The sequence below is a fragment of the Malurus melanocephalus genome, unplaced genomic scaffold, assembly GCF_030028575.1.
Source record: "Malurus melanocephalus ecotype Western Australia unplaced genomic scaffold, MMel_1.1 scaffold_52, whole genome shotgun sequence".
Classification (NCBI taxonomy): Eukaryota; Metazoa; Chordata; class Aves; order Passeriformes; family Maluridae; genus Malurus; species Malurus melanocephalus.
This window is the reverse complement of record NW_026623284.1, coordinates 2,877,149-2,899,406: the sequence shown is the minus strand read 5'-3', so window position 1 is coordinate 2,899,406 and position 22,258 is coordinate 2,877,149. Positions and strand designations below refer to the sequence as shown.

Sequence of the window (22,258 nt, the reverse complement as noted above, 5' to 3'; positions counted from 1 at the left end):
AAGAGAAAAAGGAAAGGAGAAAGGACAAAAAGGAAAGAAAACTGGAAAAAGGGGGAAAATGGGGAAAAGAAAAATGAGAAAAAGTAAAGAAGGGGGGAAGGGGAAAAGGGAATCAGGGGCAAAATGGAAAAGTAAAAAGAAAAATAAAAAGGGGGAAACAGAAAAACAGGGGGAAAGGAGGAAAGAAGTAAAAAAGAGAAAAAAAGGAAAAATGGAAAAGGGGAAAAAAAGGCAAAAAGGGAAAAAGAAAAAAGGGAGGAAGAGGGAGAAAAGGGAAAAAAGGAAAAGGGGGAAAAGGAGAAAACAAAAAAAGGGAAAGAGAAAAGGAGGGAAAAGAGCAGGAGGAGGGGGAAAATGAAGACCAAATGAAGACCAACATTTTAAAATCAAAATAAATTAATTAAAATCAAATTTAGAAGTATAAAAGCCTGTGTATTTGGAGTCCAGGATGGGATGTCAGGATGAAGGGCACACAGAGCTGTGGGGTCTGAAAGCTGCACAGACCCATTAGTCCCAGAACTTCTCATCACCCCCCGGCCCTGCTGCCCCTGGGGTGGTGACATCGGGTGCCCTTGTGCCCCTGGCCCCACTCCCACCCCGTGCTGGGAGCTGTCCTGCTGGGATGGGACTGTACTGGTGAGCAGGGGACAGGYAATGGAAACGCAGGATTRTGGAATYGTGAAGGTTGGMAAAGAMCTCCAAATTACCAAGTCCAGCCATGTTCACCACTAACCCACATCCCCAAATSCCACATCCTCAMTCCTTTTGAACACTTCCAGGGATGGTGATTCCACCACTGCCCTGGACAGCATGTTCCAATGTCCTCCTGCAGTGCCCCCCACAAGAGGAGKTAATTTCTCCATGGATACTGGGCAGTGCACAGGGAAAGCTGCAGGGCCYGCTACRGGTAAAATAAAATRAAAACAAACCAACSAAAGAGAAAATGACTTTACATGACAGAATAATTCCATTTGCTTTTCCYAGTTCCATTCTGTACATCAGAACAATGTAAGGGTTTTACAAACCAGAAAGGCAAAGGCACCTGAGGAGTGTCTCACACTCACACACACTCATACRCTCACACTCGCCACGTCCATCCACAGGAGGATTTGGGTGGTTTGAGGGCCTTGGGAGCAATCTGGGGCAGCCAGGAGCCCCCTTTGGCTCTCAAAGCTTTGGAAAGAAAGAACATACCCACCCACCACTGAATGGCTGAGAAAACCCAAACCAGATTCAATGAAAGAAGAGAAAACAGCTTAAAAATTGTTTTGATTTTTTTTTTTTTTTTAGCTTTGGTGAACACACATTTTGTTACCCTCTTCTGCCAAACCCATTCCCAGACAACACTGATTTTTTTCTCCTTGTGTTTGCTTCCATCCACCCCATATTACCMACCAGACTGATGGATTTGGTCCTAGTCACAGAACAAAATTCTTCAGCAAAAGGAGATTTCTCCCCTCCCTGTGAGGATCTGTCCATCACCACTGTWGTTAATTGACACAACACCTGGTGCTGCTCCACCACTGCCCCCCAGCTTCCCTGGATCCTGGCTTCRCAAAAACCAGCCTCCAGCAGCTTTCAGACAAATTCACAGGTATTTCTTTTAATTTGCCCTAATACTCACAGTGGTTTTGTTTTTTTTTTTTTCCTTTTAAACTGAAATAACTCTTTAAATTATGAAGTCATCACATGGTTTGGTTGGAAGGGACTTTAAAGTTCATGTCTTTCCAACCCCTTSCCATGGGCAGGGACACTTCACTAAACCAGGTTGCTCCAAGCYCTATCCAACCCTGACCCTGAATGTTTCCAGAACCAGGGTATCCACAGCTACTCTRGGAAACCTCTTAAATCTCGCTTCTCTGTTCAGAGCTGAGCAGAGGACACATTCCCACTGCCACACCAGCAGTGCAAAGCCTTGATCTCTTCCACATGGAAGAATTCAAGGATGTGTTCACACAAACAACCAATTTTTCACTTTCCTCCTAAGTCTAAGCAACACTTTTAATTTTTAATGAAAACAAGCATTAAAATAAACCTGTGTCTGACACACTGGCCTGMGGATGGAACTTCCTGGTAACTGCTTTTTTAACCCTTTGCTGAGTTGGTGGAAATAGCTAATGCAGCAGAGAAGGGGGAGGTGGGATGGTGCAATTAATTTATCCAAAACCCCCCGAGATCTGATTGATTAATTAATTAACTAGCTTCCAGGGACTCTGTGCATGCTCCCTATCCAGGTTTTCCAGCAGGATAGTGTGGGTCAGAGGCCGTAGCCCAACTCTGCTTTTGACTGGCCCATTTCCTCTGACAACTTCAAACCTACTGCAGGAAGAAATCTGCTTCCAGCTGCCCTCGACTGCTGCAGCTCCGCTCTCCCAGTCTGAGGCTCCTGCAGCTGCTCCCTCGGGCACCACCATGGAAGTGATGCTCTCCATCCCTGTACCTGGGGATGGTCCACAAGGCATGGAGGAGGAGGCATGGAGAGGAGGAGGCACCCAGATCCATACGTACCAGTCCTCCGTGCCTCATTTTAGGCACTCTCTTGGGTTTTACAGAGATCCACTGGGCTCTTCCTGCAGCTCCACTTCCAAAGCACAATGGAATCCCTCCTGCCCCAGCACAGCAGGGCTATGAGCAGACATGTCCTTGCTGAGATTCCCACCTGAATCCTGACGGCTCCCAACACAATCTGGCTGCTGCTCAGCCCTGCCCACCACTGCCATCGACAGCATTTTAACACCACCATCATCATTTAACCCTCCCTCGCCCGTGGCAGGGGTCCCGGGCATCCGTCGGCGGGCGCACCCGGCACAGACCTCCTGCACCCCGAGAAGACCCCCCTGTTCCCAGACTCACRCACGCACACACACACGCGCCACGGCAAAGTCAACACGGCTGCTGCACCCTCACACCAGACTCCGAGCCGAGCATCACTCCTTGATTGTAACCGCGTAAGGCACAGGACAGTGTGAAACGCCAGCTGCTCCAGCGGGCTCGGTCCCCTTGAGAACGGGGACGCCCAGGTCCCCCCGACTCTGTGGTCTGAGGATCATCTCCTCTGGCTTGGCTGAAGCCCCTGTCTGAAACTCCGCGCAAGGTGCCGGTGGCCACTGAGCAGCCGCTTCCCCCACCGGTCCTGGGGATGCTGCCAGCACCGCYGCCGTGCTGGGGGGACATTTCCCATCTGCCACACTTCCCCCAAGAGAGCAATTCCATGGCGAGGGGGGATGACCCCGGTACCGTGGGCGGCAGGGAGGTTACGTGGTCCAGCACCCGCGCGGGCCGGGAAATCCCTCGCTCCGAATTTCCCGYGCCGACGGTCCCGAGCGCAGCTTGAAAATCCCACAACGGGGGCCGAGGCAGCGGCGAGCGAGAAGGGACTGTCAGGACAGCCCCCCGTGAGGTCCGACCCTCCGCCGGCGCTTCCCATCCCCGCTGCCAGGGCTCAGAGCCCGCAGTTGACAAAGGGGTGTCTCAGCARGTCCTCGGCCGTCGGCCTCCGCTTCTCCTCCACGAAGATCTGCTTGAGAAAGTTGCGGCAGGAGCTGGAGACGCCATCGGGGAGCTGGGGGTTGGTCGGCTGCGTGGCGATTTTAAAAATTGCCGCCATGGCCTCGAACTCCGCCCAGGGCGGCTTCTCCGTTAACATCTCCACCACGGTGCAGGCCACGCTCCTGCAACAACGCCAAGCACAGGGTGAGGGAGGGGGCAGTGGCTCTGCAGCTCACATCTCATCAGCTCTGGGACTGCACCTGCCTAAATGAACCCTGCACGGAGCAAACCTGCAGGAGACGGGCACATATCCCCAGTATCTCTGGTCCTCTGAAGCTTCCTGGTCACACAGTTCCTTAGCCCTGGACTTTCCACTCCCTTAGCAGGAGTGAAACCACAAGCCTTGCCTTAAAGCTGGTGGCTTTCCTGCCCATCTTGACTGGCAGGTACTAAGGTTCACAAAGCTCAGGGAGATACCAAGTTAACTGGCAGATAGTAAATCTCATAAAAGCTCACTGGAGCTTTTTCCCTGAAGGGAAATCCATGCACAGGTTCAGACAGCACAGTTTCAGCAACAGCACACAGCTCCACGGGAAGCTGAGCCAGAATGAAACATGTTTGTCTACATTCAGCTTAATCTCTGAGGTGTATCTGAGAAGGAATGACATATTTGAGAAGGGATGAGCAGCAAAGCGCCTAAGAGGTTTCCTGCAGCTTGCTCAAGAGTCCTGGTCTTGGCAGAGATACTCTGCCACCTCCATTCATAATTGAGCCTAAAAAATTAAACCACACTTGCCTCCCATCAGCCAAAGCAAGGCGTGCAGGGTACATGGATGCCTGCTAAGGACCCCCAAGGTTTTTCCACTCAAATAGGGTTCTCTTGGAAGGGCTATGTTTTGTTGACCTTCTTTGCTTGGACACACAATAGAGAGCACACTGTGAAGACATTGCTTCCCCCTCATATGGGAACATTACTAGTGTTACCCCATCTCTYCCAGGCTCCATCTGTCATCCTCCACAGATCAAAACATTCACAAGCAGCCAATAGTTTTGGCTTTCTTCGTGCCTGAGCCACATCCAAACATCCAGCAGCAGGTTTGGGAAGGCCACTGAAGATCCCCTGAGCCTCTGAGCTGGGCTTAGTGAGCCCAAAATCAGGGCCACCAAAACTCAGCAGATCTTTTAGTGAGTTTTGTTATCAACCTGCTTTCCAGAATTAAAAAGCAGTTATGGGGATGAGCTGGGTGCAAGACTCACACAAGACAAGAGCTTCCAAAAGCAAGTTATGATTCTGAGGGCTACTTTTTTTGGGAACATGAGCTACAGCTACTGCATACCTGCACAGTCGATCCTAAAATGCATCTCCTCTTTTCCATCCTTTGCACTGCTTGCAACTATCAGTGACACCTGTAGCTGCCATTATAGATTCCCAAAAGGATTTTTTGATTTGAGTAGCAATGGTGGGCTTTTTACTGCATTCCTTACCACACATCAGCTTTCCTTCCATAGCCCTCTCCGCTGATAACCTCTGGGCTCATCCAGTATGGTGTTCCCGTGACAGATTTAATCCCAGTCCCAGACATGCAGATGGTCTGGATGCGTTTGCTGGCCCCAAAATCTCCGAGTTTCACATTTCCAGCAGAATCTCTCAGAATATTGGCACCTGGRGTGAAAAGCAAAGACAAGAGTTGAAGCAGGAAGCTGAAGTGGCTACAGGGAAGAGAGAGGAAGGGCACAGGCAAGGAGCCAGGTGGGAAGGAGCCCAAAGGGCTATGGTGGGGGGTTGGACTCAGCATGATGTCCAATCCTTCCCTCCTAAGGCAGCTGCTCTCCAAGGGTTGATTACCACCATCATCCCCTCATTTAGCAGGTTTCCCAAAAATGAGCAGGGCATGGGGGCTAACAGATCATCCTTCCCTCCCACAGAGASCAGAACGGAGCCTCAGAGCTCTCCAAATGCCAGATCCTCTCAGTTCCTGGCCATGCTACATCAGGTTTTCAAACACTTAAGGGCACTTAACAATAATCCCTTGAGAGAGAAGACAGCACAAGATTTTTGTTTCAGCTGCTTGCTCAAGATTTTCATGACTGAAGCTGGTGAAGCATAGGGGCAAAAATAYTTCAAATAAMAGATTCCAGCACTATGCTGTGCACRAGGATTTGTATTGGGGAAGGGGAGGCTGGGCTGAACAAATCCAACCAAGCAAGAAACCTCTGTGTGTTATCCACTCACCTTTAATATCCCTGTGGACAATCATATTGCTGTGTAGGTAGAAGACCCCCTGCAGGATCTGCCTGGTGTACTTCCGTGTGACATTCTCAGTCAGAGCACCGTATGCYTTCAGCTGATCCTTTATGGAGCCCTGTAGCAAAGAAACAACACACAGCCGTGAGCACCAGCAGAATCTTCGTGTCACAGCAACTTCTTAAACCTTCCTGACCACTCTATCTTCCAGCTCAAAAAAACCCCAAACCCTTCTGTGTAGTGACAGCAAAAATCTACAAAGTGCTGAATGGAGCAAAGGCTTGTCCTCGTGTCCCAGACCCCTGGAGAGATAAAGGCAGGGTCTGGTGTCTGTCTCAGCTTCCTCCTGCCAGCACCACAGACCTTTTTCTCCCTCTAGTGGCAGCAGGGGCGTCACYGACAGCTCATGGAGAAGGACCAAACTGATGAGGAACTCCAACCCAAATGAGAAGATCAGCTCGATTAATTAGACTCATAGAATCTYTAAGGGTGGAAAAAAAACCTCTGAGACCACTGAGTCCAATCATTAAACCAGCACTGCCAGGCCCACCACTAAACCARGTGTTTTTTGAGSATTTCCAATGATGGTGACTCCAACCCTTCCCTGGRCAGCCTGTTCTGATRCTTGCCAACCCCTTCAGTGAGGAAATTGTTCCCAATATCCAACCTGRTGCAACTTGAGGCCATGTYCTCTTTTCCTATCACTTGTTRCCTGTACAAAAAACCAATTCCCACCTGTCTACCATCTCTTTTCAGGGAGTTGCAGAGAGCCAGTTCTCCAGRGCCAAGCTAAGGAGTCAATCTTTGAAAGCCTCCTCCCAAAACCTTGCAGAGCAAGGAGCACCCACAGGCACGAGGGACAACAGCCCCACGTGGGACTGCTCCAACAAGAGCACCCAGGGTAGACAATGTGCAGCTCCCTGAATTTCTGACCCAGACATGAAGGCACAAACTGGTCTGATTGTATTGATCAAAGAGCAGAAGAAGCAGGGGTGCAGACATTTGTCATCTCCAGGAGGTTGCTYCCCTTGGTTTCAGCTGTGTTTTCTGGCCACTTGGAAATGAATGTCTCACTGCACCAGGGCTGGGTTTRGCAGGGATGAACCAGAGGCAGATTTGGGGCTCATTTCCCAGCTCTACCTCCAGTATTTGGGCTGGCTGGGAAGYGAGAGGTGAACCTCATCCTGTTTCTGCCTGTCCTGCAGCTCAGGGTTGATCTGAGATTGCCAGTCCTGTTCTGGGAACAGTGGCTGCTCTGCTCCAAGCCAACCCGTCAAACTGTATTAACTTTTCCACATCCACCCATCTCTGCTGTTGCTCTGCCCAGCTACTGTTTTGGCTTCTTTTGAGGCTGGTGGTGATCCTGTGGATGGGCCTCTCCTTTTCCTTTTTCAGCACCACTGAAGCAACATGAGATGCTCTAAATGCACCCCTCGTACAACCTGTATGCAGGGTATGTTCCCTCAACACAACCAAAAGAGCTTTCTTATCCTGCCCTCCCTCCCCCTGATGGRGGGATATCAAACAGGAAGGGGAAACAGGTTCTTTAAGGCCTGTGGTCAAATGGACCATCCTGTTTTCCAAGCGTAAGTTAAAAATAGTTTATGGGCAGGACAGAAACTACAGTCAGCTATTAACTGGGAACCATCATAAGAATGCCAGGTGAAGGGTGCACCCAAACCTGGCCCTGTGAAGATTTTGCCAAGCTGACTGTCTTAAATGGGAAGCTCAGCTAGACCCAGCTTTGCAGAGCTGCTTTCCTGCAAGGTTTGGGAACTCCCTCACTTCCACTGGTCTTGGAAGCCAGAGCCCTGAGCTGCTTTTGTGAAACGAGCTGTTGTTGCAGCAGCAAAGTCAATCTGTGTTTGGTCAGAGCTCGGGTTTATCATTAAAAAAAACAAACATTGAACTTCCAGCCCTGCTGGACACTGCCCCAGCACCGAATGTTGATTTCCTGGCTGCTAACAAACATCAGCACACTGCGGAATAAGCAGCAAGGGGACTGCTGGAATTCCCAGGATTTACTGCTCTGGGTCCACACCTTTTGGTAGGGCCTGAAGGCAAGGTRCCCACAGGGATGGAGAGAGAACAGGGCCTGCAAGGGACTCAGAGGCGTGGAAGTCCACCTGATCACTCACATGCAGGATGCATTCACAGAGCTTCAAGAAACATTTACTAACAACCAAAATTATTTGCAACCAGATGACTTAATTGTCCCTTCTGACCTTACAAATCTCTGTATAAACAAGGGTTTATTCTCCCACACTCTGGGGAACAAATCCAGCTGGACAGGAGGGACTTAGGAGAACAGATCCTGTGGCAATGTAAATAGCACTATGCTGTTTTACACCAACCACTGACTTTGTCTGATGGCTGACGTAATTCACAAGTTCCCAAACACATAGAGATGCTCAACTCATCCATGTACATTCTCCAGCCCCTGCTTAAACTCCCTCAAAGCACTCTGGTCTTTTTTCCCATGGCTATTTCATCCTATATCAGCAAAGCTACTCCTTTACAAGAGGGTAATGCTGCCCACAAAAAGCTCTGTACTCAACAGAAGACTTTGTTTAAYGCTGTTTTTAACACACACGTGCTGAAAGCCACAAATAATTGGTGACAGCTGTGGGTGGACAGTTGTACTGTTAGCTTTTCCTGCAGGGATTTGCAGTAAATACTTAAGGATGGGCTCAGGCTACAGTGTTTGGAGCCAGATCTGGATCATGTCCCACATTCACCAAGCTCAGATTCCAGACTGTGAACACACCCTGCTTCAGGATTCAGTCTTAAAACCTGCCTGCAAGGTTTTTCATTTCACCCAGTGCATGTTAAGGGGCTTCACCRTGATATCTGACTCACATCCTGAATTTTCCCAAGCCTTAGGGATGCCTCCACTGCTTTGATTTGGTTCCTCAGCTATAAARCAACGCAGCTGGACAGATTCAAATTTCACCAAAATCCAGGACAGTCTAAATCTGTTTTCTGCCACTCAGGACAATCTCTAGCAGGAACCACACTTACCCCTGGCATGTATTCCACAAAGATAGACAGCTTCTTCTCCTCAGGATCCCGCAGGCACCCGTAGTACTGCACTATCCTGTCGTGACGGAGGGTCTTCAACAGCTGAATCTCACATTCTAAAGCATTCACTTCCTGTAACAGAACAGAGAGGCTTCCTGATGAAAGGGAATGGTGTCTTTGGGAATATGATGTGAATACTGCTCCATGCTGAGCACCATTGTTGTAGCAGCTGTTAAGACACTGGCCACACAAGGCTCAGAAATGAGCACCACTGTCCTCAGAGAAAGGCAAGGACAAAGACAGGGCTTGGCTTTGAGACAGGTTTACCCATTATTATTATTATTATTATTATTATTATTATTATTATTATTATTATTATTATTATTATTACTTGTATTCAAGGAGTTTTTCTGGAAAGGTGTCATTGAAGTCACTGCCCAGAGTGGAAGAAGGTGAAGGGAGAAAAAAGGACAAAACTAAGCAAGATCAGACAGACCTGCAAGAGATGATATCTGAGACAGACAGGCCAACGTGACCAAGGAACCAGGAGGCAGGAGTCACCAGAGCACTCTGAGTGATGCCATGAGCCATTCAGGACCACTCCAGAGAGGGAAAACACTACCTGCCCTCCATCAGGGACCTACACACCTCCATCCTCAGCCCCCAGCTGCCCAAGGTGCTGCAGAACAGCCCTGCCCTTGTACTCACTTTACTCGTCTCCTGGCTGTCAGGGTCAAAAGGCACCTGCTTCACYGACAGCTCCCGCCCAGTGTCCGCATCGTAGCAGAGATAAACTTCCCCAAAAGCTCCTCTTCCCAGCAGCTTCCCCAGCCTCCAGTTCACAGGTGCCTGCAGGGCTACAGGAGAGAGGAGAGGGTTGAGAGATGAGCCCAGCAGGGAGACTTCAGCATCGGGGCCCATCTGACCCTACAGGGTGTAGGGCAATTAGTGAGCCACCCTCTCACAGGAGCACCAGGACAAACTAATTTTACTGCATTGGTGCTACTGGTGTGGGGGGAATGTCTCCCAGTCTGCATTAGCATAAAGCACAAACAAGTCCCGGAAAAGTCCTATTTCATTAAGAGTCTTTCTTCTAAAAGCTGTTTTCTTAGCCAATGMTGGAAATTCCCTTCTGCTGTGGGAGTGTTTAGCAGGATACGGGAGGGCTGAGCAGCACCCCAGGCAGGGACAGGAAGCTTTCYCTCATTGGTCATTCCTAGGATGTTATCCATCCCTAAACAGGCCCAAAATGCACCAGCTTCCATATCATGGGCAGTCTTGCAATACCAGAGGAGCCTGTGACACCATCTCTGGGTGCTGGGGTGGCAGCAATGTAAGCCAAGGGACAGAAACTCTGGATACATTTTCTCCCATATCCCAAGCCTTCTGGGAACCTTCAGCTGCATGAGCACTCTGACAGTCCAACACACAATCAATTATCTGTAACCCAGCAAGCACTGAACACCAGCTGAGCCCACACAGCTCTCAGCTCCAGGCTGAGGTAAGACACAGGGTGTTGCACTGAACCTTTGTCATGAGACAGAAGTTGGTGCAATGTGCTGAGTGTTGGAGGTGCAACTAAAACTCACCCTTGGCTGGCTTAGCTGATGCCCAGTAACTCAGCAGGTCACAGTAACTCAATTTCATTCCCAAACCCAGCTCTACCGAGACCTCAGGCACTCGGGGCTTTGGTTCACTCACAGTTCCTGACTTTTGTAGGGGAGGTGCTGAAGACCTGCAGACCCTTTTCRCAATTGTTCCAGCACTTGGGTCTGTACTCGTCGTACTGCAAGGTGCTGAGCTTGCTGTCCCCAGTGAAGCTCTTGGTCCTGCTGGAAGGGACGAGCTGAAACAGGTTCTCCTGTGGGAAGTAACTCCTGGGGAAAGTCCTCCGGCCTGTAGGGGAAAAGGGGAGAAAGTTACAGCAAGAACACACACACCGGTTCGGATCTACCTGTCACTGCCTTCTCACGTTACTGCCCACATCCTCACCTCTCAAAATTAAACAAAACAAGTGTAATGAAACTGCAGCAAAGCCCTGTGAACATTTTAAATTCAATTTAAGAGCTGATAACAGCAGGCATTTCATCTAATGCATATGTTTCCAGAGGGGCTTGCAACAGTTTAATTACATTAGGGGTTTGTTGGTTGTTAATCACAATTAAACACTGAACAGGCAGGGATTTGCAATGAAAATTATCYCTGCCATCCCCTAAGTCCACAATGCAAATGGCCACGCAGCAGTGCCAGAGCTGCTCTCACAGGGGTGTCAGTGAGAAATGAAGTTCATTCTGGAAAGCTCAATACACTCTCTGCATGTCCTCAGTACATTTTTCCCAAGGGAATTTTTGCCTCCCACCACTTGCAGTCTCATACAGCAAAGAATGAGCAGGAAAAAGGTGATGGAGTGGCCCCCAAAGCTCAGAGCTCGCCAGCTTAAAAACAGAGCAGCAAACAGACACTGCTACCCTGAAATTGCTTGGGGATTTCCTGTAGCTCTGTGAGAAATCTGCTGTAAAGGTCACAAAAAGCATCCTCAAAAGCAACCCATTCAGGGGAACAGAAAGGTTGATATTGCCAGGGATGAGAAATGCCAATCATCCCCACAGCTAAATTAAAACAGGAGGGGCAAGCAGAAACAGGCTGTAGATGCTCAGCAGTGCCCAAAAGCAGAGCTGCAAGGTCTCTTCAGGACACACCAGTAAATCCCAAAGTACTTGGTGGTTCTTCCTTTATCAGAAACTTCCCTTTCCAAGTCTTTCCATCCCAGGCACTGTCACAACTGAGGACTGATCGCCTCTCCCCAAGCCTCCATCATTTCCTTACCATCACTGTAGTCCTTGCGACTTTGGGAGAGATGGTACTGCCTCGGGAAGGTGCCCCCTTTCCCAAACCTCTCACAGAATGGGATGTCAAAATCTGAGAGGAGAGAAGAAGACATGGCTATTTCTGAGATCAGCTCCGTACCAAATTGTACCAAATTGCCAGAGTGTTTGTTATGGGAAACACTGAGTTAGAGGCAAGAAGGAGGTGACAAATTATTCATTTATACAACTGTACATTCCCCAAGGCTCCCTCTGAAACCTGCCTCCAATGACAAATTCCTCAGTGGAAAATCAGGGTGCCCCTAAAGCTGAGGTTTAACTGCTGACTTTATGGACCTGACCCACCCTGTCCAAGTGCAAGGGGATAACACAGACCTGATTTCCAAGGCAGAGCAATAAAAATCTCATTTGCACATGGAGAATGCAAAAATCAGCATGGAAACAGAACTTCCAGGCAGGGTCAGACCTAGACAAATCTACCCCAAAACGTTTGCTCTGATATCAGCTGTTTCCAGGCTAATGCAAAAACCCTGCACTTGACTAACACCAGATAATCTCTCCTCTCTTTCTTCTCAGATGCAACTCCTCCCCTCTGAAAGCCAGGGACCAATTTATGCCTCCAGCGCTCCAAACTTTTATATTTATTTGATTAAATGCTAGAAAGATAGAATATACAGGAGGGACTAGAGACCATCAGTGTTTAGAGACTGGACAATGAGAGAGATGGATGGACATGTGAGATAAGGACATATTTTTTTAATAAAAACCACAGCGCAGGAAGCCATTGCTGGTAGCACCAAATAACTGGAGATTAAAATATCTGTCATTGCACCCCCTTCTTTCACCTGCTGTTTTTCCTCCATCTAATTCTAATGACACAGCCCCTTCTGATTGTTTGTTTGTCTTAGCCTGGGGCCAGCAGCCGCTCCTTGGAGGCCATTCCTGGCCTCTGCTGCACTTCGGAGTGATTGCCAAAAAGAGCACATAATGGCTGAAATATGGTCAGCAAGAGAAGCAACAAGGACGGGGCAAGAGGTTCTCAGCGAGCCACATGTGAGCAACGGTGCCCAGAGGTGTCTCAGAGAAAAGTGCCACAGGGGAAGCATTAAAACCTTCAGCAGTGAGGGCTGACTGCAGCTTCATCTCTGCAGCTCAATCTAGAAAWCCTGCCTCAGGCCAGCAATGAGTTATCCTGCCACAGGCTGGCTGCCATTTGCTCATTTTTAATAGTGCAAGTCATTACAATATTACAGAGTTTCCATTATTTAACCAGCTGGATGTTTGTAAGTGATTAAGCAGTAACCTATGATCTGTGCAAGCAGAGTAGAGCTTCTCTCACAGCATTTGTGCCGTTGAAGATTATTATTTGTGCAAGTGGAAGAAGTAGAACTCCCTGGAGAGCTGGGGTTTGCTATGGAGGAAGCTGAGATCCTGAAGGGGAAAACTCYCAGGTACTAAGAAAGACAAAAGCTGATCCTACAGTGCTGTTCCCAGCTTGTCCGCACCTTGCAGCTGTCTGCAAGCACAAGAGCATGGCTCTCTCAGCAACATCCTCCAACTCAGATTTCTCAACAGCTTTTGGCTTGTATCCATCCACCTCAGGGCTTCTGCTGCCCAGTTTGGACTGTTGTTGCTGTCAACTGATTCCCAAACCAGGCCCAAAGGTTTGGGTGCTAYCAGTATTGCTGCAGAGTCAAGAAGGGTTGATGAAGACAAGAGCAGCCCTGCYTGTGTTTGATGCTCTGGGTCATTTGGTTTTAGAGAATATTCATGTTTGAACATTGCAGGGTCAATTCTGAAGTGTTACCTAAGCTATGGGGTTTGTTTGCTTGATTGTTTTTAAATATTTTCATGCAGTGCCATCTCTCTCATAACCTTWACTCAGTCCCTTTACTACATGCTTATTATACTTTTAAGCAAATATAAACCACCAAGAGTGCTTACCCATACAATCAAGACTGTCTTTGGGATGGCTCTTCCTTCCAGGAACAGGGGTTTGGGTAAAGGGAGGACTGCAAAGAAATGAAAAAAAAAAATACATTTATTACATCAGAAAGGCCATGGAATTAATAGAGTAGGGAAAGGACAGGATAAATAAACCACAAGCTGCACTGATCACTGAGCTCCCAATCCTCATCCTGCACAGGACTGAGGATTGGTTTTTTGGCTGGATCACAGCTGGTTCCTGTGGCAAACAAAAGGGATGCTGCAAACCCCCCAGTCACCCCTGTGCAYGAGGCAGCACAGAAGGAGAGCTGCAGGTTTATTCTCCCTCAATGCCAAGTGTTCAACCACACACCTCTGCTTTCTGTGAACATTCCTCCTCAGCTGCTGCAGATGTACACACCTGAGTCCTTCAGTCATGCTCAGTTCATGCAGGTTTCCCCCTCTGCAAATCACCTCCCACCTTCCTCACACAGAGACTCTGCACYTCCACTGGAGCCTGCAGCCTCCCAGGAGACCAGGAAGGAGACCATGGGATCAGTGCTTCAAGGCTCAAGGTCTTTAAACCACAGTGAGAGGATGAAATGTACTGCAAAGGGATTTCAATAATCCCAGTTTCACCCCAGCCTCTGTAAGGGCCAACAGTGATTGTTTTTCCACTCTCCCTTTTAACAATATGGTCACACAGTAGAAATCAGCTCTGAAAGGGCTCTGAAACCTACTCATATCAAGTGATCAAAGCTGATCACTGCTGTGGCAAAGAGGCGTTTGTGGTGCTGCTCCTAACCCTCAGCCTGGTCACTGAGCCTGGTGACTTGCTCTGCCCCCTTGGGCTGATGCCATCCCAAGCATTGGCTGCAAGAGCTCTGCCACCTGTTTGCAGGAATAGTCCTCCTCACTCCCCTTTCTTCCTTGGAATAGCACAGCTTTCCTTGTGCTTTTTCCAGCTCCTAGACCTATGACTGAACACATCTGCTTGCTTTGCAGGCCTTGCCATGCCACCCTCTTACAAACAAAGAGATAAAAGCCTAAAGCTCTTCTCTCAGCTCACAACACACAGTCAGAACCAGCCCGTGCTCSTTCTGCTCTTCTTCCTGGCAAAATCTATGCAAAAGCAAAGCTGGGGCAGAGAGGTTGGGAACACAAGGAATCCAGCTTCGATATAGTCGTAACAATGAGCAAATACATCACAGGAAATTATTAAAAGCCACAAAAAGGAAATGGACCTTGATGCTGAGAGAGATCCAAAGCGCACAGAGCTGCAAACCTGAAGCACGCTACACAATCAACCCAACACAGACGCGCTGGAACGCAGCCTCGGYGCTGGATGGCAACAGCAACAGTGGAAAAAAATAGAAAATCTTTGATGCAGATGGAAAAAAAAATAGACTGCTTCCCAAAAGGACACTGTGTCTTATCCACAGCTCACCCTGCACAGCAGCAAACACAAGAGTTTCTGTGCACGTGTGAGCTGGGGCCAAGCGGCTGCACCAGCCATTGAGTCGCAGCCTGGGTTAGGACAACGTGTCCCAGTCGCTTCCTGCTGAGCAGCTAAACTTAGTTACTGCTCATCTGGTGTCCTCAGCACCTTGAGTGACACGTCTGTGGCTGCTGGCACTGCTCAGGGGCTGCTGAGTTTGCCAGTGGTCAGAGGAGAGCAGACAGYGTGCCCGGGGAGGAGGAGGCACGGAGAGGCTGATGGAATATTGACCTGGTGACTGCAGAGAGCCAGAGGGGAGGATGGGCTGTGAGAGAGGCAGGGCACTGGCACAGGGTGCCCAGAGAAGCTGTGGATGCCCATCCCTGGAAGTGYCCAAGGCCAGGCAGGATGGAGCACTGAGCAACCTGGKATAGTGGAAGGTGTCCCTGCTCKTGGCAGGAGGGTTGGAACTGGATGATCTTTTAAGAWGCCTTCTAACCCATACTGTTCTGTGATTCTGTGACAATTTCTGTCTCAAAAAAAGAAAACCTGGTCACACAAAGCCAGGCTGTCTTTGTCCAGCTCAGATTACTGCAATTCAAATCATACCATTGCACTGTGCTAGAATAGACATCTGTGCTAGAATCTGGTTTTCAATGTTAAAAATTAATTTGTTTTGCTCAGGTGCATCCTCATCCCAACAGAAACCCCAGGGGATGCCCTGACCCTGTTCTCCTCCTGCTGCGGAGCAGAGGCTGCACTTCAGCTTGGAACACGGTGACACACACAACTCACCTGTCCACAGACCTGTCCAGTGACTGGCAGCTCCCAGACAGCGAGTCATCGGGGCTGATGAAAGCTTCAAGCATCTGACAGAGAAAAAAAAAGGGAAACAATAAAGCCATGCACTGCAGCTCTTCAAGCTCCAGAACTAGCAGACCTCTGCAGGGTCATCCATTTATGATGCCCTCTTTGCATTACTGTTCTTTCCAACTGCTACTTGCTGGTAGGAAAAGTGAAGCAAGGATAATTAGCACTGATGCTTGAAGCATGCAGAGAAACCAGTGAGATTCAAAGTGCTCAAAATATTTGTGAGAAATAYAATAATAATAATAATAATAATAATAATAATAATAATAATAATAWAAACTAAAGGTAAATATGTAACAGGACACAAATGATGTGCCCAAGGCCAAGTGGATACTGAGTACCACAGCCAGGATTGCAGCCCTGGATTCCTGACTTCCTGAGCTGCCCTGGCACACAAGCCCAGCCTTCCTCTCTGCTGATAAGCGCAGCATCATCAGGGGTTTTGGCTGGAGGAACGAGCTTGGCTCTCACCAGCTCAGTGAGTCAAAAGCTGCATTTGTGTTGCTTCCTGGATGAGACATTGTACTGGCCAGRGTTATTTATAGCTGGTCAGTAACAATGGAGGGTTTGTATGGAGTGGTAGAGCCAGGGTTCTGTGCAGTTCCACATGGAGCAGAGCCTGCCCTGGGCCACGTTGCGCTGCTGGTGGTGCCGTGCTCCCTCCTGGCTGTGGGCACTCACCAACCCCTGCTCCRCAGCTCCTGCCTGGGAAAGCTGAGCAACGAGGGTCAAACACCATGTGGAGCCACACTTTGCTGCTTCCCACATCGCTCCTCCTTCCCCAGCAGCCTGTATTTCCACAGGCTGTTCCTGTCAGCTCTCTTSAGCTGTTGTCATAACAGCTCGTGCTGTTTTGGCTGGACAGTCCCAAATGCAAAGTGCAATTTTTCTCTTCTTCCTGGTTTTTAACCCAAAACCTCCTTCAAAATGCACTAGGCCAAAGAGGAGCAAGAACTCTGACAGAACCCACTCCTCCACCTCTGCCAGCCATGCCAGGTCTCTTCCAGCAGTTCATGCTGAAACAGACACATTTCTTAAAAGCATAAAATTGGGAACTGGAGCATGCTCCACACTCAGCCTCTGTTCATCTGCCAGGCTGGTCTCAAGACCACAGTTACATCACAGGCTGGYACAGGGGCATTCCCCCAAAGGCAGCAAGTTCCAGCTTCTGAGTGGTTTTCCACCAGGCACATATGGAAGCAGCACTACAAGGACATTCTGAAGGCAAAGCCCATAAAGGGGAAAGCACAGCTGCTCAATGAGGAAAGACAAAAAAAACCCCAAACCATTCCCTAAACCCCTTTTCCCTGCAATTAATTCACCAGCAAAGGGCTGCAGGCCACCCACAGTGTGATGMTGGGGAAAAGCAAAGAGAGCATCTGGGAATCTTCATCAGGAGCAGGCCCAGGGCCCTGAATTCATGGAGATCCATGAACAGCCGGTGGAGCTGGGCGGATTTACACCCGAGGGGGGTCACGGGGACCCTCCCCCTGCACKCACACACACTTTGTCTTAATCCTCCCCTCCACGTTTTGGAGGCAAGCAAAAACAACAGAGAGCCAACTTTGGGCTGCAGGGAGCACACGATACATCTGCACTCTGACGCTGCCAAGACTCACCCAGAGTGACTTCTTATTTTATTAATGACTGTATAACAAACTGTTGAAAACACAGCTTTGCCATGGAAACACTGGCACGGCCTGTATGTAAATGTGGAGCCAGTGGGTGCTATTTGAGTGCAGGAAATGCACAGCTCCCCAGGGACATCCTTGGGGATGTCCAGCATAGCAACCTGATGGACTGAGCTTAGCACCTTCCAGATGTCCCTCCATGTCCCTCCTGCAAACTCTGGATCTTGGTCAGGCATTTCCACGAACTCTGCAAGAATGACACGTGCCCAGGCAGCCCAGCTGGCTTCAYAGGATCTAAACCAAGCTATGGATCAAGCAAAGATGCAAAGGGAGAGGCAGATACAAGCTGCTCCCACTCTGGTCCCTTGACACTGCTGTGTTTCCCCCATGCAGGGTACCAAAGTGATTGGAGGAGAAGGTACTGCTCAGCACYRMAAARCTTRCTGCTCTTTTATTACCGAGGGACCMGAATATACGATCTCCTCATTAAGAGAGGAAAAAAATATACATGGGGGAGGGATAGAGACATAAAACCACAGAGGCTGTGGGCAGAGCCAWGAACTGTAACTGGAGCTCAGGCAGAACCCCCACATGGGAAGCAGCCAAAGCCACTGATATCCTCAGGCTGTTGCAATCACAGGCAATCGGTTGCTTGGCACATTCTCTCAYTGTCCCAGGATCTGGGAATGCTGTGGCCACGAGGGCCAGGCAGCTGGTGCTCATGTGTGCCCCAGATCTGTGCTCCTGCAGAGTTACCTGAGGAGCCTGGGCTCATTTGCCATCCCCACTGCAGCTGCCTCGCAGGGTTCCTGGCAGTCAGGCCTGACTTTCCCAGGCATGTCAAGCCCAGGGGCACCCACTCCTGGAAAAAGCTGGCCTGAGCCCAAGCACAGGCACTGCTGGGGATTTAATGGTGGGAAGAGCTCTCACAGCACAGCCTCCCTCGCCCCCAGCGCTGTCCCAGTTTAACCCGTCCCCCCAGCCCCACTTACGTTCTGGTCCATGGTCTCGGGGATGAACTCGCCCTCGCTGTTGATGCTGGTGTAGGATCCCTGGCGGGCGATCTGCTGCTGCTCCTCGGGAACGCTGCCCGGCGGTGGGGAGCTCCGGCCAGTGTGCAGAGAGCCTGGGACAGGGACACACACGGGTCAGGGAGGGCACCTGCCAACCCAAATCCTGCCACAAACGCTGCTCCAGTGACCACAGAGCTCCTGGAGATGCTGCTGGGTTTGAMGGTGGATGGGAATGGAGCTAAAAGTGTGATGCTGTTCATGGGCATCCTCCAAAGCTTTGGCAATAGGGACAGTTTGTTACTGTGGGGTCACACAGCAGGTAGCAGACTTGACCTGCAGCACACCCTGGATCCTAGGAGCTGTCACTGCATCCAGGTGCCAGAAAGGAAAGGGTTCTGGCTTTCTGTTGTGACACAATCCATCTCAAAGCAAACYACAAACTCCAGACTCTTGACCTTGACTCTTTGACCTCTGGGCTTTCCCTCCCTGGAGCAGGTCACTGCCTTGTTCAGCCATCCAGGAAACAGCCTGGCTGTGCCCAGTGCAACATCACTGAAACACTTCTTRTATGGAAAAGGATTTGCACTCAAATACCCTCTTCTCCCCTCTTTCCCTATTCCAAAGTAAAKAGAAAGGAAAACCAGCCCTCAAACCAAAAAACTCAGGACGGGAATGACCTATGGGATCAGTCTGCCCTATCTTTTGCCAAGGGAATTGTTTCCTCTGCCTATAACCCCAGAGCCTCTATCCTGTGCATCCCATGCACAGACAGCAAGGCTTCCACYGGCTCCCTCCCAGGGATTGCTTAGCAGAAGGGGATTTCTATCTTGCACCTAGAGAGAACTCCACAGCTTCTTTATGCAGATGTTCCATTCCTCACCTTTATTCCCCCAAATCCACCCTGATTCCTTGTGCCTTTTCCAGCTTTAGGAATTGCTGCCCTTGCTTGGCCCAGCTGCAGTGTCTTGGCTCTGCTTTACTCTCTGCAGTCCCTCCCCTCAATCCTCACACTGTCAACACTTCAGGGCAATGAATTGCTGATGGAGATCCGTGTGGATCCATGCTGGAGCTTCAGCTGGTTGGCATTGTGCAACATGAGCTTTCACACAACAAAACAACTTGTTTTCAAGCAGGCTTCTGCAATGCACACATCCTTGAGGATCTAGAAAGCATGTGGATATGTGTTTCCTTCCATCTCATATCCGTTTCTGGGGCACTCTTGCCAATTTTTGGGTTCATCACCACTGTTTGCTACAATGWGCCTCAGGCTAAGCACAAGAGAAAGGTATTGGGAGGGGGCCTACCCCATAATGAAAMGTTACCACTGATCTATCAACACAACACTTCTGCCTCTTCTGCTGCTATTCTGCACCAGTTCCTGTGCCAGATGGATCTCTGGCATAAATCCATCTGTGTGATCAACACCATGAACCTGAGTTCCCACCTTTCACTTCAGCAGATACACATCAGGAGCTGCTCATGTTAACAGTATCACACCAGCATTAAAGATCATTAAATCAGGCTTTTGTTGCTGGATTTATACCAACACACAGATTTGTCTGTCCCATGCTACATCTTCCTTCTGACTCCYTGCTCGGATTGTAAAAATAAAAGTCATATGGCTTTGRGTTACTTTTTTTTTCCTTCTTCCTATTTTCTCCTTCATAGATTTCCTGCAGGATAAGAACACAGCAAAAAAACTCCAACTGAAGTAATGCCAAGATCAAGAGGAGAGAATCTCTCGAGTGCTGCAGCACTCACAACGAACTGGCTTTCCACCAGCCCTAAAACAAAACCAGTTGGGAAGTACAGCATCCTCTCTTTGAAAAYAAATAAACAAAACTTTTAACTGTTGAGTGGTTTGGGAACCCTGGATAAATCACTGCATCAGCAGCCCCTTGTTTGCTTGGCTGATGCCAACCTGGAATGCAGTACAAGGACATYGGGGTGGCTCTTGCCCTGACAAGCTGATGGAGGATTTTGTGTGGTGTTCCTTAAATGCTGCTTCTTAGCTCTGCTGAGCATTTCTGCTGCTGCAGCGAGGTGGGAGTCTGCTCATGCACTGCTGGGATCTCTTGCTCCAACAACCCACTCATGGCCCAGAAATCCTTTAACTGTGATTTTATAAAGAGCTATACATGCCCTGTTTGACTCAGAACCCAGCAGGTTAAAGGAGATTTATCACAAGCACAAAGACTTCACATGATCTCGCATTAAGCCTTTGCCTGTAACAGCTACTCCCTGCTACAGATCAGCTGTGTTTCACCTTCCAGAGTCACATTTCCTGCCAAAAATTTAAAAGGGGATAACACACCAGCTATTTCCCAGCAGGTAAGGAAATYAAACAAAGTGCTTAGGCTTTTGCATGCTTGGAAACTGCTGGAGTGAACCAGATCCCTTTCAGCCAGGCTGTTTGTGTAGAAGTGCTGCCCWAACTAATTTATGCAGCTTCACACCTCCAGGAGCACTGGTTGCTGCTGTTTTGCATCCATGCCTGGCCATCCACCTGGGAGGAATGTGGGGAGGTGCTGGGAGCAAAGCCCTGGAGCTCAGGGTCTATTCCCCACTTCAGCCCTATCTTTCCCTGTTAACAAAACACCAGGCAATCCCAGTGCTGCTGGAGGAGTGGAGGAATGGAAAACAGTCAGAGAAAGAGTGAAACAGTGATACTTAATGGCAGGCTTAATTCATAGCAGGGAAAACAAAAGGCACGTTGGATATATTGGATAATACCGATTAATCCATCCTGAGGCAGAGGAAGAAACAGAGAGAAAAGCCCAGATGTGCCTGTTTGACACATCACAGATGCTCTTCACACTTGACCTAATACTGAAGAAACAGCAGCAGCACCAGGCAGGGAGAGGAGACACCCAAGGGACTGTCCTGGGGTCTKTGGGATTACATGTCAGCTCCAGTGGGGATGGGGCAGGCTGGGAGGCTCTTCCTTAYAGGCAGAAGGCTGGTCAGATCTCAGCAGCTGTGTTTAGGATTCCTGACCTCAGAGCAACTCTGCAAATTGGCATTGGCTGAGCATCTGACCTCAGATACCCTCTGCAGCAAGGTGCTTTGGGGAGGGACTCCTGCTCCACATTACACACACGAATGTGAAGCCCTATCCTTGAGACGAGAGCACAGCGTGTCCTGAGGACAGAGAACCAGGAYAGCACGGAGCCTCACAGTCACTGCTGGCACCCACTGGGGCCTTTCATGTTCCCTTCTGATATTTTTATTTAAGAAGTGCCTTTCATGCAGTATGTGCAGAGCTCGTGGTGCTGCACGTACAGCCAGTTCCCCTGTGCCAGGCTTGGCTTCCCTCCGCCCCCGCATTCCCTGGCTCCATCTTCCCCTGCTCTTCCCAAAACTTCACCCAGCATCAGGAAGGGAAGAGAAGCCCCTGCAAAGCCAGAGCTGGGGAGGGTTTGCTGGCAGCCTCTGCTCACATCTGCAGCCACGGGGAGCCCAGCCCTGGGATGACGTTCCCGACCGAGGGACGTGACGTCAAGGTGTGTTGCTCCTCCAAACCCTGGCACAAACAGTGGGCTCAGGACAGGGCAGCACAGGAGAAGAGAGAAACCTGCAGGGAATCTCTCACTCTGTCCTGTCAAGGGGAAGTGTGAGCAGATGGACCAAATCTCCCTCAATTTTTTTTCCACTGGGATGCCTGCAAGTCTCYCTCCTCTCCATGGTGATCCTTCTGAGGATGGATTTCTGCATTTCTCCAAGTTGATTTAAGGCAAATTTAGGGTACTTTTATACTAATAAGAAAGACAGAGACTATTTTCTAGCTCTGAAGCAGCTGG

At 49.4% G+C, this 22,258-nt stretch overlaps 1 protein-coding gene across 2 annotated transcripts in view; it reads right to left on the bottom strand.

The window, feature by feature from the left end:
- Positions 1-1,629: 1,629 nt before the first annotated feature.
- The window catches only part of LOC130573170 (mitogen-activated protein kinase kinase kinase 3-like), a 75,477-nt gene continuing 54,848 nt past the window's right edge, over positions 1,630-22,258 (bottom strand). For both annotated transcript variants that reach the window (XM_057365424.1, XM_057365425.1), the window contains exons 8-17: positions 18,438-18,571; positions 15,740-15,813; positions 13,525-13,592; positions 11,582-11,674; positions 10,457-10,651; positions 9,464-9,612; positions 8,756-8,887; positions 5,723-5,852; positions 4,975-5,152; positions 1,630-3,671 (exon numbers count right to left, since the gene is read on the bottom strand). In XM_057365424.1, the coding sequence (XP_057221407.1) occupies positions 3,443-3,671; positions 4,975-5,152; positions 5,723-5,852; positions 8,756-8,887; positions 9,464-9,612; positions 10,457-10,651; positions 11,582-11,674; positions 13,525-13,592; positions 15,740-15,813; positions 18,438-18,571 (1,382 nt within the window). In that variant the 3' untranslated portion in view covers positions 1,630-3,442. The remainder of the gene's footprint in view (positions 3,672-4,974; positions 5,153-5,722; positions 5,853-8,755; positions 8,888-9,463; positions 9,613-10,456; positions 10,652-11,581; positions 11,675-13,524; positions 13,593-15,739; positions 15,814-18,437; positions 18,572-22,258) is intronic.